The 19152-nt window shown below is 44.4% G+C and overlaps 1 protein-coding gene across 1 annotated transcript in view; it reads right to left on the reverse strand.

Annotated features, from left to right (window-relative positions):
- Window positions 1–2209: 2209 nt before the first annotated feature.
- Window positions 2210–19152, reverse strand: part of ARL8A (ADP ribosylation factor like GTPase 8A) — a 42133-nt gene continuing 25190 nt past the window's right edge. Inside the window, exons 6-7 of the mRNA XM_032217955.1 lie at window positions 4972–5042; window positions 2210–4151 (exon numbers count right to left, since the gene is read on the reverse strand). Coding sequence (XP_032073846.1) covers window positions 4102–4151; window positions 4972–5042 — 121 coding nt within the window. The 3' untranslated portion in view covers window positions 2210–4101. The remainder of the gene's footprint in view (window positions 4152–4971; window positions 5043–19152) is intronic.

The following is a 19152-nucleotide window of genomic DNA, read 5'->3' on the forward strand; positions in this document are numbered from 1 at the left end:
ACTGTAATTCCCATCTCTAGCAACAACAAAACTATTAGGGATGGTGGTAATGAGCCCCTCCAGTTTTAAGAAAGAAAAAAAACTCAGGAGACTACATACATGTAAGCTAACATATAATTGTTACCAACATAGAAGCTGATAATGTGCTGGAATCTCAAGTGATTGAAGCCAGACTGAACAATTATGACACAGATACAGGGTGAGATGAGGCTGCTGTCTTGATTCATGACTCTTGATCCAAGCCCTACCAGGATGGTTGAAGGGTGTGCAGCCAAAGCACTAGTGTGACCTGAATATCTAGCAGTATAAGAGGGGAATGGATGGGAGCAGCTATTCATATTATGCTTTCCCTGCTGGCTTCCTCTGAGCAAGGGCCAAGCAAGAACAATGCTAGGCTTGTTGTCACAGCTCCTGGTTGGTCAGAACACTGGGGGTGGGGAATGGAGGGTGGAAAAAAAAGGGGACCAATCAAGCCTTCCTGGAATATTGCAGAACTGGGGGAGGGCAAGAAAGGAAAGGGTTGAGAATTTCAAAGAAGTTGAAATCAGGAAGGGTGAATATCATTCAATTCAACTGCCCCTGTCCCCTCCCCACCCCCAAAGCAGGCAAAGTACACAGGACAGCTATTTCCAAGACAATTGCTCAGATGTGTTACTGTTGGAATAAAAAGAAACTCGAATGTTCCTAGTATACAAGGGTGAGATGGCAGAAATTGTTTAATGATTTGCATAGTTGCTGATGTAAAGTTTTTAAAAAAGCAGTCATATTCCTGTAGTTCACAAGATCTGGGGAAATATCTGAGGTACCGTCATTTTGTACAGTGCGTAAGGGTAAGAATACAGCAGCGGAGCAGTTTTAACTATGGACCTGTATGGAAAACATGAGCAGTCGCTAGGTGAAGATTGTAACAAGACCAAGCATAGAAGAAGGTTCCATAATCAAGGTATCATCACGGAAAGGGAAATTGTTTCTATTAGCAATCCTATAACTCAATTGATAGATCACTCCAAAATTTTATTTTGCAATGCATGGTTGGGCAAAAGTGAATTCTGACTATGTAGAATGAATTTATAGTCATATATATTCCATTATCCACCACAGAAAGCAGGGTTTCCATGGCTAGTTGTAGGAGTTTCCTCAATAACACAAACCAATATGGAGATTTCTTAGACGTTTAACTTAAAAATGTAAACAGATCATACTCTGGGATTTTCAGTGGCTATTAGCATGCTAGACTGGGGAATTAATCCAAATTCAAAGCAGCTAGTCATGCTCAATTCAAATCAAAATTTACTTAGGGGCCGAGAGGAAACATGCCAATCACATTGACAGAGGATCTACAGAAATCCCAAACAACTGGAAAGCATTAAGGGGGAGGGGAGAACAGACCTAAGATATGGATAATCTGGAGCCCTCCAGATTCTTGTTTTACACAAAAATTATCACTGACTTGGCCAGACTTAGTTGTGCTGATTGTTTTAGCACTTGCTCAGACCATTCCTGTTTTTATTCCGGAGACATCCAATCACTTATACAATATAGTTTCTTGAATTAATCCTGAACCAGATTCTAAAATAATGCTGAAGTTACCATGGATCAGAAATTGGAAAGAATACCCTTTAAATTAAAGTCAAAATATTGAGTTTTATTAAGAGTGTTCCAGTCAGTTTGGTATCAGAGAAGTTATGTTACATTCTAGAAATGGAGCTACACTACTTTGTTGTCTGAAGGAACACCAATAGCAATGTCTCATCATCAAGCAAGAAGCCATTTATTAATTGCCTCAAATATTCTCTTGATGTCTCTGCTAAACATCTGTTTCTTAACACCAGATTTATTCCCTTTATTAGCCTAATATTTCAATGGTCAGTGAAAATGTTAGCTGAGAATAATGGGAATTGTAGTCTGATTGACTTGAAGAATATGCTGTTGCAGAAATCTCACTGAAACTTCCCCACAAAGAGCCTTCACATCTTTACCAGAATAATAATACTAGGAGAGGTTTAGCTTGGTTCCTTCCTAACCTTTCTAGAATGACATTTGTAACATTTCAAGAACAAACTCCTTTATTTATTATTTTGGTCTCTGTTTTCAAGGCAATGGAGTGTTTTTTGCTCTTCCACAATAGGGGGGAAAAACCCCAGAAGAATCAAATCTTCGGATACAGCATGGAAAAGAAAGTATGAACAAACCACCTGAAGAAAAAAGGTAACAGTGCAACCACCACCAACATAAAATTGTTAATTTATTGTTATTTTGAGCCAAAAAAAGTACTGTTACAAGATTTGTTTTCCAGAGAAGGTCAACGTATGAGCCAAAAATGTATTTTTAAAAAAAGGAATAAATGACACTATACAATTGATTAAATTAAAAAACATAAAATGCTTCCTTGTGCAGCTTTGTGAAAATGAGGAGAAAAGAAAACATGAAATTAGAAAGCACCCTCCCCCTCTTGAGGGAAGCAGCTCATGGCAGGATGGGCCCTGCGACTGTACACCTGTCCATAGCTTACATGGGACAGAAAGAGATATAGCCACCCAGCAGCATCAACTACCTTTACAAGAAACAGTATTAGCTTATCGCATCTTTAAATATTTTCCATCGCTTCACTTCCTGAGCTTCTCTGCAGCTGCTTTAAGTCCTAGGGTGATTCAAAAGGAGACATAGAAGCAGTAGCCTAAATTGACCTCCCTTAGTGAGGAATATCATGGCCTTTGCCAGAAACTCAAGCACGGTATAATCCAAGGGGTTTCTTATACAAACCCACAGAATGAAATTCCCTCTTCTACTCTATTATCCTAAACATCATCCTTGAGTTTGAGAAGCAGAGTTTCCATAGCTCGCCGTGCATTGGTGGAAGGAAAAGTGGGGCGGGGGGGAGATTTAAGCTTAAAGGACACCTAGAAAAGAATCCTGGCTTCTTACAGCTTCATCCTGAGCTCTGGGCAAAGACAGCCTCTTCTGCATACCCTCCTTGCTCTAGAATTCAAATCAGGTCTGTGCTTTGAGTGAACCATTCTATGAGCTCTGTCTTGCTCAAAAGGCTTTTGAATGGGACCTTTGCAGAAGTCATTCTGTTCCTCAACAATCCACAAATGTCTGAGGGACGAGACATCCTAAAACATGGACTCAGTGAATGCTGGTGATCCAAAACTAGTCGCTTTGGCAGCACACCAGAATTCTAAGTCATCTGCATAAGTCACAGGATGTACATCATGCACTGCCTGCTTCCGTTCAGGGAAATATCTTGATCCTTGTAAAGAAAGCTGCCTTTCGGGTTTTCAAAGAGAGGGAGCGCATCCAGCATATATCAAGTATGGTTCTGAAACACAGCAGCAGCAAGAGATGATGTTCTGTATCTTCAAGTGCAAGGTGAATGAGATTTAAAGCTCAGATCAAAGGGCTTCACTCCTGCCTGCTGGCCATTGTTTCTAAGGATTTAATGGCAAAGAAAAAAACAACCCTGCATTGGCTCTTCCCTAAAGTCTTGCACAGACAATTAAATGCAAATACTGCTCTAGGACGCTCTCCTGGAGATGCCCCCCCACCCCAAATAATCATACCATATACAGAAGGAGAAAAGAGGTGCTAAAGATGGAAGGAGAGAGTTATCTTGTAGGGAGAGTATCACCCAAAGTTATGCTCTGTACCCAGCAAGATCCCACTTGTTCTGTGGCTGCTTGTGACGTCCCCAATACTGCATTTGTTACTTTCCCACCCCATCCATTAGCTGCTGCCCCCTTGACAGCTGACAGGCCCCATTTAGTAACAGTATAATTGCTTAAATTAAAAAAATTAAAATATATATACATATATTTATATATATATATATACTGTACACACACTGACAACAACAGAACAGTGCCAAAATCAGAGTAAGGAGCAAAAGAGAGGAGGGGGCAGACAGTTTCTTTATAATAAAAACAGGAGTTCAATCTCAGCTGAAGAGGGTTCTGGTGTCCCCTAAAAATACCCATCTAGGGAAAAAGAGGTGGGCAAGAGGGATGGAAAGAGCAGGAGATGGGGAAAGAGAAAGGGGGAGGAGGTGCGCCTGGCTTTTACAATCGCATCTTCCCGATCCAAAACTTGGACAAAGAGCTCTCAGCTTCGCCGGGACTTTGAATGCTGAATAAGCCACTGTAGGGTGATATCTGTCAAAGAGAAGGTAACAGTTTATGACCATTGAGAAGAAAAGGAAGATATGCTAAACTTTCTTCTGCTTACCTGGAGGTGAAATAAAATGTGCAGAGGTCTGCCCAATTAAAAGCCAGAACTTTATCAAACGCTGGCTGATTCAGTCTTGCAACCCACCAGAATTGATAAGGGCAAAGGGTGATGGGACCCAAATCTTCCCTCTTCCAACTATGAAATGAATGGAAACCCCAAGGCATACAGAACCAGTGCTGTCTTAACGCATGGACCTGGTGGGCACTTGTCCATGAGCCCCACGAGCACTGGGGCCCCATACTAAACTGTGTACGTTAACCCTTCAATGCACCTTGTATCATATACACACAGCAACATATTTATTACATTTTACTGCATTTTTTATTAATACTAACATGCAGTAATAGAATTTTTTTTCTGAAGATCATGAGACGACCCCTGTGTTTTTAATGTTTCAAACCCGATTTTGTTGGATATGCCAATAAAAGAAATATATGTTTAATTTTATCGACCATTTACATTTTTATTCCTGTGAGTAGTTGTCATAGGGGCCCCAGTACACTGCTTTGCTCAGGGCTCATAATGCTGTTGAGACGGCCCTGTACAGAACCCACATAATAAAGTTGACTATAGAGCTCAGCTGACTTGGCTGAACCTGTCCACGTTATGGGCAAAACCAGCAACTGGGTGTCTCCTTGGAAGAACTCTTAAGATTTTGCTGCAAATTCAGCCTCCATCAAGACTTTTGAGTTGTTACATACTCTGACCTTTTAATCTTTCCCAGTCTTTGCTTTTCCAGCTTACCAATGTTGTCTTTTTCTTTGCAAGAGATTGAATAGCAACAGATCTCTCGGTCCTGGATGGCAGACAAGTTCCTGAAAGAGAAGTAACAGCACGAAAGATCAGAGGTCTTGGAAAAGAAAAGGACAACTCACATAAAAGGATCATTGCCAGCCAAAAAGAGTGATAAAATGTGTCCCAGCAACCTGCATCTTCAAAAATAATGACAAGAGGATGAGATCAGTACATTTCCTTTTGAATGATGACCTCACTACTCATGAGATCCTGCTATCCTCATTTATCGTCTCTATTCACTCTGGATCTCCTAAAACTTTGGGGATGTTATCCCACAGCCAATCTGATTTAAGAGTCAAGTATTGTTCACATAGGCTTCATGCAAGCATTTACAAGAACCCGACACCTTTAAAAATAAAATCCATTTTAACTTGATTTCCAGGATAAAGTATGAGGGGGGGAATTAATAAAAATAAATATAATAACTTTCCATTGCTAAAGTGCAATAAATGGATAACAACAGTAATAGGAAAGCTCTTAAATGTTGAAGATTGACAAATTCCGACTGTCAGTGTGTTCCGGAGACAGACAAGCGAGAAAGTTTTCATATTTGCACACTTTGGTATGGTTTTAAAAAATCATGATTTCATTACTGTATGCATATGGAACAGATTGCCTAAATTAGCTCTGACAGCCATATCGGATTAAAATATGCTGTACAAAGGTCCACCCAACAATTAGGACTAACATGAACTCTGCTATTCCAGAAAAGTCTATGAGCTTGAGTGTGTAAGCAACATGAGAGTTTCTTCTTGTAAATAAGCATCCCTAGATTTTGAATAGCAGATCAATGTATGAGACTGCCTTCTACTGAGTGGTCAACCCTCTCTTAACTTTGAAGCTGCAAAGGTGAAAGCTGGAGGTTAACAATTGTGGCCTATATTCAAAGCTTGAGAAAGGCTGGGATCTGTTGGCATCTGTGAGATCAAGTTGCCTCCAAAATCCATGCCATTCAAACCCAGATGGGTAACTTTGCTGGATGAGCAGACTTGGGCATCATTCACAGAAAGCACACCAAACAGCAAAATAAAATAGTACGTGTTAGCTCTTGTTATCTCTCTCACCTCAGCCTCTTCTGAAGAGCTGAAAGGAAAATGGTTGCTACCTCCACCCAAAAATACTAATGACACTGGCACACAATAGTGCTCATCCTTCACTGCCTAAACACACTTGCCGATGGGGGCTGGGAGGGGGGGTAGGGAAGATTTGGTAACTCCACTGTCTTACTTGGCTAAGAAGGTCTGCATAAGATTATGGGCTCCTTCAGATACAATCATCTTAGCTTACACCATCTTTATGGGGAAATATTAGTTTCTTATTGCTGGGTGTTGAAAAGTGCTAAGGAACAAGTTTCAAAATCATAATCTTACAAAGAAAGTGGAACCTACTGTATATACTCAAGTATAAGCCTAGTTTTTCAGCCCACTTTTTGAGCTGAAAAAAGCCGCCTCGGCTTATACTCGAGTCAGTGAAAAATTTGCCCGAAATGGAGGAGAAAAGGGGCGGGGCCATGCCGCTGGGTGATGCTCGTGAATGGCCCAGCGCCCCTGAGTTTCCCCTCCCTCTGTGTCAGTTTGTCACGCAGCGTGCACCGCACCATCCCCCCTCCTCACGTTCTAATGTAATGCAGGGCTATCTTACGATTCCCCTTCCTCCCCCTCCTGCCGCTCTGCAACGATGTCCCACCTCCTCCTTGTTATGGCAAGCAGCCACATAGCGATGTCCCACCTCCTCTGGTACAGTGATCCAATGATAGGAATCACTGTGCCGTGTGTCATAGGAGGCGGGACATCATCATCACAGCGGGACATCAGCATCATGAGGTGAGTGAAGTATTTCATTGAATACACCGGTATTGTGTGATAATAATTTGTTATGCAGAGCAAATTTTTACAATGGCTACTGTATATTTAATGGGCACAGGCAGGCTGTATATGTTATTCAATGGGCAATGGCATTATTGGTATCTATTTTTATTTTTGAAATTTATCGGTAGCTGCTGCATTTCCCACCCTAGGCTTATACTCGAGTCAATAACTTTTCCAGTTTTTTGTGGTAAAATTAGGTGCCTCGGCTTATATTCGGGTCGGCCTATACTCGAGTATATACGGTAATAAGGATAGAAGAATCCCTCATAGGCTCCATCATAGGCAGAACCTGGCCAAGGATATTTCCTTACTTCTTCTAATCCCCTTCAATTTTTTTAAGCTGCCAGTTTGAATGAGTCCTTGCTTTCTTGAGTCTTCTTCTTATTATAGCAGAAAATATTACTATAAAAACAATTCCTCAAATATATGAACCCTGCCAACAATTGTTCAGCCTATCTGGGAAAAAAGGAGAAATGAGAAATACTTGCCTGCCTATACTGCCACCATGTGGCAAATGCAGTGAAAAACTCAGAGCATATTAGTTTCTTTCAGGAAATTGTATTTCTGTGACCCGATATGGGTTCATAGTGCTTTTATTTACAGGGCTATCCCTGGACTGTGATATTCTCAGTAAGTGGTATTTGTTTTGTTCTATAACAATAGAACACACAATCTAAGGAAGGAGCTTCATGGCCAGAAACCCTATTATCAGTGTTCAGACAATGGGATATCCAGTTGCATTTTGATTTTGAAGATGGCTTTTAATCCCCTAGGGGTTGTGAAACCATCTGTTGAAAATAAAAAATTGTGGATGGCTCTAGCCCCATAGTTTGTCTTGAAATATGCTAAGGACTAAAGAGAAATTTTCTGACAGTAAGAAAAATTAATCAACAGAACAGCTTATCTCCTGGAGTTGTGGGTACTCCATTGCTGGAGGTTCTCAACAGAAGATTGGATATTCATTTGTCCAAGAGGGTTCAAGGTCTCCTGCTATGGGTTGGACTATTCCAGCCCTATGATTCTATATATTCTATGCTTTCTCAATGCTTAAAACCATGTAGCGTGCAATATGTTTTCTCATTGTGCTCTTTTCCAATTATTTAAATTCTGAAGCAAATAGCTGATACAGAGCAATGCTTTTTTGTTCTTCTCCCCAAAGCCTCTTGCTCTTCCTGAGATTTATCACCACCACCATCATCATTATATGTATTCATGGGATAGTAGCCCCAAAGATGTTACCTGCTTTTCTGGTTTAAAAAAACCTACAAGGTATTATCAATAAACTACACTATACTTGAACATAGTATTCTCCAAGGCCTCAGATGATTTGCAAATATATATATATATATTCACTAAAACAAAATTATTACACAAGTTATTCATTACCACTACCAAATGCAAATGACAATAAATTCTATGCTGCCTTTTTTATAGCAAATTAAAATGGTTCCTCTTTGGACTTCTATTATGAGACGTAACTGTAATGAATTAAGTTTTATTTTATAATCAAGATTTTCAACAATGAGGGACATTAATTCATAGCAGCTCTGGAAAGGCAAGTAATCTAAATAGCAAATGTACATCTGAAAAAAATACAGTCCATAAATCAAGTTAGCTAGACTTGTACAAGTTCAGGAATGAATACCTTGGCAAGCTTCAGTATCATAGTTTGATAGATATTCAACTAGGTAAAAGTCTACAGAAATACTGCCTGGATATTAGGCCTGAATTTCCTTAGAAGCAGATTTCCCTCTTTCAAAAATCTCAGGAGTCATTGTTCAGGAAGGTTCTGGCGGTGAAAATAATTCCTTTCCATTGATGGTAAAGAGAAAACCAGGAGTATCAAATTGGATTTTAAAAAAGAAGATACTGCAATAGTGGGGGGAAAGAAGCATGTGCGCTGATTAATCTGGAACTCAAATGCTGCTTAATAAATTGCTTTTGTGCGAGAGAAAAAAGAAACATGGAGCAATAAAATGTGCAAGACTGCAGTAATAAAATACACAGGACTGAAGCAATTTGAGGTATGCTCCACATCTCTTCAAAAATCCCACCAGTAAAAGTGAGGCTTGAAGAGATTTGGAGCTTTGTTTTTTTATTAAGGAGATTTATAGGTCTAGCCAACTCACAGTGACTCCGGGTGGCCTACTCCTGATTTAAGGTTGATACTCAAACTGTTGTTAAAATGATTGGTGAAAATAAAAAAAACATGAAAGGAACTGTGGTATAGTGAAAACTTGGAATTTATTAGTTTATGAAGAACTTTGGATTTATCAAGCTTAACATAGAATCACGAACATGATTTCGCTCTGTTGGAAAGAAATTGCTACTAGAGACTTGGTGCACCAGTTGCGTCCCTACCTGAACTGGGAGGCTCTCACAACAGTCACTCGTGCCCTTGTGACCTCTAGGCTGGAGTACTGCAACGTGCTCTACATGGGGCTGCCCTTGAAGAGTATTCGGCGACTTCAGCTAGTCCAGAATGCAGCCGCGCGAGCGATCGTGGGTGCGCCTCGTTTCACCCACGTAACACCTATCCTCCGCGAGCTGCACTGGCTGCCTGTTGATCTCTGGATTCGCTTCAAGGTGCTAGTTGTCACCTACAAAGCCCTTCATGGTATTGGATCTGGGTACTTGAGAGACCGCCTGCTGCCAATTACCTCCACTAGACCAATAAGATCCCACAGACTAGGCCTCCTCCGAATTCCATCAGCCTCCCAGTGTCGACTGGCGACTACCCGGAGGAGGGCCTTCTCTGTGGCTGCTCCGACCCTGTGGAACGAACACCCCGTGGAGATTCGTACCCTCACCACCCTCCAGGCCTTCCGCATAGCCCTTAAAACCTGGCTGTTCCGACAGGCCTGGAGCTAAAGACTTACAGCCCCACTCCGAATGGTATGATTGTTGTGTTTTTTAGCTGTGTATGATCTTTATGTTCTGTCACTTTGTTTGTTTTTCCCCCCTCCCTTGAATTGTGAGCCGCCCTGAGTCCCCTCAGGGAAAAGGGCAGCATACAAATAAAGTAAATTGAAATTGAATTGAATTGACTTAAAATCTGGACTGAAGATATGGCTCACTTTCGGTCTTTGAACTGGTTTGTTATTAACACAATGGAGATACTGATTGATCAAAATGATTCTGTAAAGACAAGGTTTGATTTGTTGATTAAAATCTGTTACACCTGCATAACATATCCATGTAATGTATGCGTTTGTTCCTTTTTCTTTTTCCTACTTTTTATTACTTTGTGTTTGTAGGAATAATTTTGCTAATTTCTTCTAGTTGGTTGTCCACTAAAGTAACAGTTATTAAAAATGTAATCTCTTCAGTTGATTTTTACTTCTGGCAACCTCATATGCACATCTATCCAATTATTTTTAATAAGATGAGTGGAGGCAGCACCAGCTAAGTGGAAAGTGTGGAGCGCTCTTCTTGGCTGATCATTAGAAAGGAATGCAATGCTGCAGGTTAAAGCATGGGTCTTGCTCAGTGGTGGGCTGCAGGCAGTACGCCCTGGTATGGGAGTACCAGAGCTTTCCCAAAGCACTGGATACCATTCCGGTATGGTGCTCCGGAGAGCCCACCCGCCCGAACTCCTTACTGGTAGTTTAAGTCTTTGGCGCTTCCGCGCACGGCACGTACAGCGCCTGCACGATGCTCCACTGAGCAGCTGAAGCATTGCAGAAGCTCACGGAGGCACTAAAAAGCATGTGCATGCTGCGCACATCCATGTGGACGCTGCCGGGCCCGTTCCAACCGTACCGGTTGGAACAGGATCCTGAATCCACCACTGGTCTTGCTATTACCTGGGGATCTTGTCTTGATTGCCAGTTGATTTCAGACACTAGTATTTGATGTTGAAAACTGCCATTTTGGCAGCCTGTCTATTTTGTGAAAACTTGAACTTGATAGCAGCAGGCGCAGACAGAATTTTCAAGGTAGATGTTGGGCATGTGCTAGGAGATCTGAAACTATGAATACAGAGCTCATGGACTCTCCAACTGGATTTTGCTGTCCAGATGTTTTTGTGTATCTGGCTGTTCCAAAGGTCAATTTGGAAGTATCTGCTCCTCCGTCCCACTAGCTTAGTCCTTTCACCATCACCTGGACTGAGAAGTGTGGTTGCTGAACTTTCTCAGCATTAATTCCTAGAAGCTTTGGGTTTTTATCTTGGGTGCAATTGGGCAATTCTATAAATGAGGACCAGGGTAGTATACAAAATGTTTTATAGGCAGTAGTTTGTTGAGGGAAATGGCTGAAAGTCATATAAACCTAAAGAGCTTTGTTGAAAGTCCTTGCGTTAGGTTCAGCTTCTTATTGAACAGTAGAAGATGCTAGTTAGAAGAGTAAGGGGAATTATAGAGGAATGGAATGATGGGCAAGGAACATATAGTAGGAGACTGAGAATGAAAATACTTGTTTGACATTTAGAATTTTTTTGTGATTCTCTCTTCCAGCTTTTAGTTTTCATACCAATAGCTCAAGGGCTCCAATTGCTGCAATTTAATGACATCTGTCTACAGTGATCTTCCTCATTCATGATTTAATTAATGAAAGGGCAAACCTAGTTTGTATCCCTCTGGATAGGGGAATTTTTCTCTAAAAATTCTACCCCCTCGGGTTTCAGGTTTGACATCAGCCACAATTCTTGGGCAGGGGAGGGAAGTGGCTGTTGTAGTGTATGAGACTCTACTGATGCCAATAGAGATAGCAATGGATTTCCCCTGGTTGGGGGGATGCCATTTTAACTCTCCTAGACTTATAAAATGAAATGGACCAGGAGTTCATAGCCACCATGACAACCATGGACCTAAGCAAGGCAAGGGCATGAAACTTGAGTGATCACACAATAGTTTTGGGAGGAGAGGGTGTCTCAGGACAGCTGTGACATGCCTTGAAACAGTGGGGGGGGAGGGGCTTTGAATTTCACCCTTTTTCATGGACAGATCACTCTCAGTTTGCTCTGGAGTTCTACACTGTAAACCACCACCACCACCCTCCTAAGTGGGAAAGGACTTATTTATTAGATTTGTCTGACAGTTTTCAGAAGACTCTTTGGGAGTTTCTCAAGACTCTGGCAGACAATTCAGCTAAGGCTTTGATTGCCCAAAGGTATAAAATGATGCCCAAGGTAGGAATTCAGTTACTTCAGAGCAGCTTCTTCCTGTTTGCATATACATCGCAGCCCCTTACTTTAGTGAAGAGTTTAAAAGATGAGTGCCAGAGGAGATGCCTGGAACATTACTAAATCAGGATCCATCTCGAGTCTGACTAGGCACTAGTAGAAACTCAAGTTAATGCTTGTACTCTGATAATTCAAGCAGTGCCAAAAAAAAAAAACCATCCACCAAAGGATACTCCTTGACCCTTTTTAAGATGACCTGTTCACTTTTTTAGGGAAGAATGTTCACAAAGACCATTTGAAAGGCCTTTGTGAAGAGTTTTCACAGCATCTGTCAGTCAAGGGTGTTCCCACCATTGACGATGCCAATGCAGATTATTATGGCCTCACCTTGTGAAATTTTATGGAATTATTTTGAGACTATACGTCTCAATGAAGTTGCAATGTTTGCTTTGTTACTGGATATCTTTCCCTTATTGTTGGTTATGAAGTGCTGGGTTGGATCAATGTTTGCCTGAGTGTACTGTATATACTCAAGTATAAGCCTAGTTTTTCAGCCCCCTTTTTGAGCTGAAAAAAGCCGCCTCGGCTTATACTCGAGTCAGTGAAAAATTTGCCCGAAATGGAGGAGAAAAGGGGCGGGGCCATGCCGCTGGGTGACGCTCGTGAATGGCCCAGCGCCCCTGAGTTTCCCCTCCCTCTGTGTCAGTTTGTCGCGCAGCGTGCACCGCACCATCCCCCCTCCTCACGTTCTAATGTAATGCAGGGCTATCTTACGATTCCCCTTCCTCCCCCTCCTGCCGCTCTGCAACGATGTCCCACCTCCTCCTTGTTATGGCAAGCAGCCACATAGCGATGTCCCACCTCCTCTGGTACAGTGATCCAATGATAGGAATCACTGTGCCGTGTGTCATAGGAGGCGGGACATCATCATCACAGCGGGACATCAGCATCATGAGGTGAGTGAAGTATTTCATTGAATACACCGGTATTGTGTGATAATAATTTGTTATGCAGAGCAAATTTTTACAATGGCTACTGTATATTTAATGGGCACAGGCAGGCTGTATATGTTATTCAATGGGCAATGGCATTATTGGTATCTATTTTTATTTTTGAAATTTATCGGTAGCTGCTGCATTTCCCACCCTAGGCTTATACTCGAGTCAATAACTTTTCCAGTTTTTTGTGGTAAAATTAGGTGCCTCGGCTTATATTCGGGTCGGCCTATACTCGAGTATATACGGTATGTTTCTCTCATATCTGAAGGAGGCAGTAGTCAGATCCCAGTCAGAAAGCTTTACTCAATACAGTGGTGGATTATTATAGACCTGTTTGGTCTCTTTTTACCTCTGAAATATTGTGGGAAAAGTAGTGATCCTATTGCTGCAAAGGATTCTAGAGACAATAGATATGGAGTCTTAATTGTCAAGGCAAAATAAAGCATGGAAACTTTGGGCCTGTGGATGACTTTTGGACAGACCAGGATCTGGACTTTATAATCCTCCTTGAATTCTCAGCATTTTTTGATGCCATCGACCATGATAGCCTTCTGAATAGGGCGTTGGTTCTTACCTGGTTCTTCTCATAGGGTGGAGGCAGCATCCAGGCTGGATTAACCTTCATCCACTCATCACGAGGACTGAGTCTGGTAAAGTTGTTAAACTTCGCCCCTGTTGCTAGGCAATCCAGCTTTTGACGAAGAAAAACTCCAGACTCAGTGGGTTATCCGTCTCAGTCGTTATGTACATATAATCCGGCCATCAACGTGAATATTCCTGCTGAGGTTTCTAATGTAGAGGTCAGTCACATAAGTCAATCACATGAACAGCATAATCAATTGACAAAAACGGCCCCTTTTGGAACCAGTTCCGTGCACAAAGGGGCTGGATGCTGTCTCCACTCTATGAGAAGAGGCATCTCAGGTAAGAACCAACACCCTTTCTCCATAGTGGTGGAGGCAGCATCCAGGCTGGGACGTACCAAAGCTGTACCTGTTCCAGGGGGGGTCTAAGACTGGTTTGGTGAAGTCTCAGCCCTAACCATTGACTGTAGCACCCTGCGGCCAAAGGCCGCATCTGCAGATGCAAAGGAGTCCAGTTTGTAATTCTTGATAAAGGCCGACAGAGTGGCCCAAGTTGCGGCCTTGCAAATTTCCTGCAAGGAGGCCTGAGCAGCCCAGGCTGCTGAGGTGGCCGCACTCCGTGTACAATGCGCAGTAATCCTACCTGGCAGCTGTGAGGATTGGGACTGGTACGCCAATGAAATGCAGGCCTTCAACCACCTGCCTATGGTAGGAGAGGTAACTTTATTGCCTAAGGAAGCCGGCTGGAAGGACACAAAGAGAGTCTCATATTTTCAAAATTCAGACGTGCGTTTCAAATAAATCTTGAGAGCCCTCCTTACGTCCAAAGTGTGCCACTTGTGTTCCAATGGGTGAACTGGACGGGGACAGAAATTTGGCAAAATGAGCTCTTGAACTCGATGGAAACAGGAACACACCTTGGGAATGAAGGAAGGGTCCAGTCGTAAGTCCAGATGGTCTTGATGGAAAACACATAAATCCTCCCTGGCTGAAAGTGCCCGCAATTCTGAAATCCTCTGAGCGGAGGTAATGGCCACCAGGAAAGAGATCTTTAAGGTCAGGAACCTGAGAGGAACATCCCTCGGAGGTTTAAATGAGCCCTAGCCAAAGCTTCGAGGACCTTGGGTAAATCCCAGGAGGGATATCTGTGCACTGCAGGATGCTTGAGATTAGATGCCCCCTTAAGGAAACGGCGCACCGTAGGCAGTTGAGACGACGAAGGAGAACACCCACATGTCAAAACAGATGAGATAGCCGCCACCTGTCTCCAGATGGTGTTGGGGGCTAACCCTTTATCGAAGCCACCCTGCAGAAACTGAAGGACGTGAGGGATTGTGGCCTTAGTAGGTTCTAATGTCTTACCGGAACACCAGGAGCAGAAAGATCTCCAGGTGGCATCGTATATTCTGTCGGTGGATGGTCGCCTAGTAGCCTGAATCGCCTATATGACCCTGGAGGAGAAATTGTCCCTCCTTAGGATGCTCTGCTCAAGCGCCAGGCGGTCAACTGAAACCATTGAGGGTACGGGTGTTCCAGTGACCCCTGGCTGAGGGAGATCCTGTCCTGAGGAATCCTCCAGGGTCTGTCCACCGAGAGTGTCCGCAGGTTGGCAAACCAAGTCCTGCGTGGCCAGTGGGGGGTGACCAACACGATCTCAGCCTTCTCTGCAATGATCTTCTGGACTACTCTGGGAAGAAGAGGCAATGGGGGAAAGACGTATAGAAGGCCGGGTGGCCAGCTGCATCGCAAGGTGTCCACCCCCTCCGACCATTGTGCTGGGAACCGAGAGAAGAACCACAGGAGCTGGGTGTTGTTGGGGGTGGTGAATAGATCGATCACCGGCATGCTGAATCTGTCCATAATGTACTGGAAAATCGAGGGGTGCAGGTGCCATTCGGTGTTGTCCAGAACCTCGCGATTGAGCCAATCTGCCTGCACATTCGTCACACCCGAAATATGCTCCGCGGTGAGAAAGAGCAAGTTCCTCTCGGCCCAAAGTCCCAACTTCATGGCTTCGTTCATGAGATGCATGATTTAATACCCACTCTGGCGGTTTATGTGCACCTTGGCAGACACATTGTCCGTTAACACGTTTGCCCACCACCGATGGAAGGAAGTGGCGGAGAGCCAGATGAACCACCCTCAACTCCAGCCAGTTGATATTATGGGTGCGGTCCACCTGGTCCCATTGGCCTTGTGCTACCTGGGCCTGAAGGTGGGCCGCCCAGCTGAAAAGGCTGGCATCTGTCGTGACAGTCAATGAGTCATGGTCCTTGAAAAGTCGGTCCTTGGTGATGGCCTGAGATGTCCATCACATGAGTGAACGGGAGACCTCCACTGGGATGTGCACCTTGGCCAAGGAACAGCTTAAGAGTCTCCTCTGAAAAGGCAAGAGGAACCAATGGAGGTCTCTTGAATGCAAACGCGCCCACGGAACAATCCCAGTGGCCGACACCATGGTCCCTAGCAATTTAGAGAGGGAAGCCAAGGAACACCTCCGTGCCCTAGCCACATGAACTGCCAAGGCCCTGACAGAGTTCTGTCGATTGCGGGACAAGAAAACCCTGCATTCAGCTGTGTCGATCAACACTCCCAAATGCACCAACCTGGTGGATGGATGGAAGTGGCTCTTGGGTACATTGATTGAGAACCCATGAAGGGCCTGAATGGTGGTTGCCAGGTCCCTTCGTGCCTGCCTAGGTGACGATGATTGAATAAGAATGTCATCAAGGTGGGCCTGTATTCTAGTAGGTACCTCCTGTAGTGCCGCGACCAAGGCCGCTAGCACCTTCGTAAATAGCTGAGGTGCCGAGGACAGTCCAAAGGGAAGGGCAGTATATTGGAACTGCTGCCCCAGATAAGAAAAACGGAGAAACTGTCTATGGAGGGGAAAAAACAGAATATGGAGGTAGGCCTCCGTTAAGTCAATTGAAGTTAAAAAATCACCATATCTGATGGAACCCAAAATGGTATGCAAAGAATGCATCTTGAAACGTTTATAACAAATGAACTTGTTTAATTTTTTAAGATCAAGGATGGCTCTCCAGCCCCTCGAGGCCTTAGGAATGACAAAGAGGATTGAATAAAACCCCAGCCCACATTCGTCCGCCGGTACAGGTTGTATTGCCCGTATGTCGAGGAGATGTTGGACCGCCTCCTGCATGAGACGTCTGCGAGCTGGGTTGGATGAGATTGGGCAGGTCCTGAAGATCCTAGGGGGGTTGGAGATGAACTCAAGAGCAAGCCCTTCTCTAACAGTTGATCTAACCCAAATGTCGGAGGTGGTTGTGTCGCACACATCAGCAAAGAAGGCTAACCTACCCCCGATGAGATAACTGGCCCCCGAGGAGCTAGGTTCGGCTGTAATAACATTCCCCTTCTCCCCGAAAGGGGTGCCTAGATGACTTTATCCACTGATAGCGGTCAAGTTGGGCTCTCTGCCTGGAAGAGTAACCTCCCTGCTGCCTATATCCCTGGTTGCCATAGTCTGCCCCCCGAAAGGACGAACTATAGTCCTGGTTCCAAAAGGATGAACCAAAATCTTGCCCTCAAAAGGAAGAACGCCTGGGATAAGGAGCCTGACGATTGAAGCCCTTCTTAGGTGCAGTAGGGAGGACCTTCCTCTTCTCCTTATTCTCCACCAAATAGGGATCCAAGGCATCCCCAAAGAGAGAATTACTTTTGAATGGAGCAGAAGCCAGTCGCCACTTGTGGCGCGCATATCAGCCTGCCACTGCCGGTCACAGGAGCCTGTGGGATACCACCGAGGAAGCCATGGCCCTAGCTGCAAATCTCGCAGACAACAGGGTGGCATTCGAAGCGAATTGCATAGCTGCCACTAGCTTCACAATGTCGTGGTGTGTGCGTATATCCGCAATGGGGATACGCTGTTGCAGCTCCTGTAGCCAAAGAAGACAGGGTTGGGTGAAAAAGGAGGCCGTGGTAGAGGCTCGGACTGCCCAAGCAGTTGGCTGGTGTCCTTTTTGCAGTGTGAGGTCCGCCTTCATTTCTTCTGGCTTCAGGACGTCCTCTGGAGCTCCTAGCATATGGGCTGGCATATAGAGAGCAATTACTGGAGCATCTATAGTAGGGATAGACAGACACTGCGCCAATTCATTAGCAACATTGAAAAACTTTTTATCTGAGGTGGAGGGGCTTGGCCCAGATGTGGGAGCTGAATTAAATCCACAAATATCTTTGGCATTGGCACTGTTTCAGCTGGGGGAGACTGCTCAGAATACAAGGATTCAGCGCAAACAGCTGCTGGTCAAGGGGTGGAAGCCGCTGGCTGGGACCCAATTTTTGAGGCTACTTTGGCTTTGCCTAGCAAGGATTGGAAAAGAACCGGAGGGAAGAGGCCTGAGAAGGCTTTTTGCTCCGTCTCCCTGACCTCATCCTCGGATAGCTCAGCCTCCTTGAGCTCGCCCTCCTCTGATTCAGAGGAATCATCCTGGTCCTCCTGATCAGATACCACCTGCCCTGCAGGGGGCACCACTGGAGTAGGAGCCGGCGGAGTTGCTACAGGGGCAGTAGCCTGTCTTTGTGCCAGGGCATCCCATTGTTGCAACCCTGCTGTGATGCCCTGTGATATGGCACTGGCAATAATATCTTGGAAATTAGGCAAATACATAGGATGTGCCTGGCCCAGAATTGCTGCGCTGGAGGTGGATGGGAGCGCATCCATTCTCTGGGCAGCTGAGAAGCATGTCATCCCTGACAGGCAGAGGGGCCTGAGGCTCTTGAACAGGCCCCCAGATATTTGAGACATCAATAGGGAAGATGGCCTCCTGGGGAAAGCAGCAATGATAATTGGCCTTGAGCTGGAGGTGGTTGATCAGATGGCTGGGTGGAAGAAGCCTTTCTACTGGCTGCTCTCTTATAAATACATTCTAGTGCTTTGTCCTTTTGCTTTTCATAGCGCGAACTGGGCTTAGGTGTCTTTTTTTATTTTTTTGCTTTAACTGCAGTTCGCACAGTTTTCTTACTAGCCTTGCCCAATTCCCTGCCATCAGCTGTGGAGGGCTGGGGGGAGAGGAATAAGGCGCCGAGGCCCCTTCAAGTGACTGAATTACTTGTGCCTCCCCAGGCAACTCTGGCGCCGTCGTGGAAGTTTCAGCATTAAGAGCGGCTGCCATGCTGACCACTGACAGAAACTGACAGGAGCCTCTCAAAATGGCAATTTGTGCCCTTTTTAAACTGCTGTAGAGCCCGCGCTAAAAACAATAGGATTGATATTGATGCTGTTCGCACAGTAACTTTAGCAGTGCTCATATTAGTATTTTTGTGATTTTCTTCCCTTTAAGTCTCCCTCTGGGGCGCTCCGCCGCAGCGTGTATTTTGATTGTAATATAGTCACGGAGCTGCCGCGGTTCGTCGCTCAACTGTCTGACAGGAGCGGCGGAGCGTGTTCCCAGCAGGGAGCCGTGGGAGCAATTAACACCTCCGATGGGATGAAAGGGCAGTTAGAAACGTGAAGCCGAAGGCAAAGCAAGCGGCGTCAATTTTGAGGCGAGGGAAGCCGTTTGCAGCAGTTACAGTCGCTCCAGCCCTAGCGA

The sequence above is a fragment of the Thamnophis elegans genome, chromosome 5 (genome assembly GCF_009769535.1).
Source record: "Thamnophis elegans isolate rThaEle1 chromosome 5, rThaEle1.pri, whole genome shotgun sequence".
NCBI lineage: Eukaryota > Metazoa > Chordata > Lepidosauria > Squamata > Colubridae > Thamnophis > Thamnophis elegans.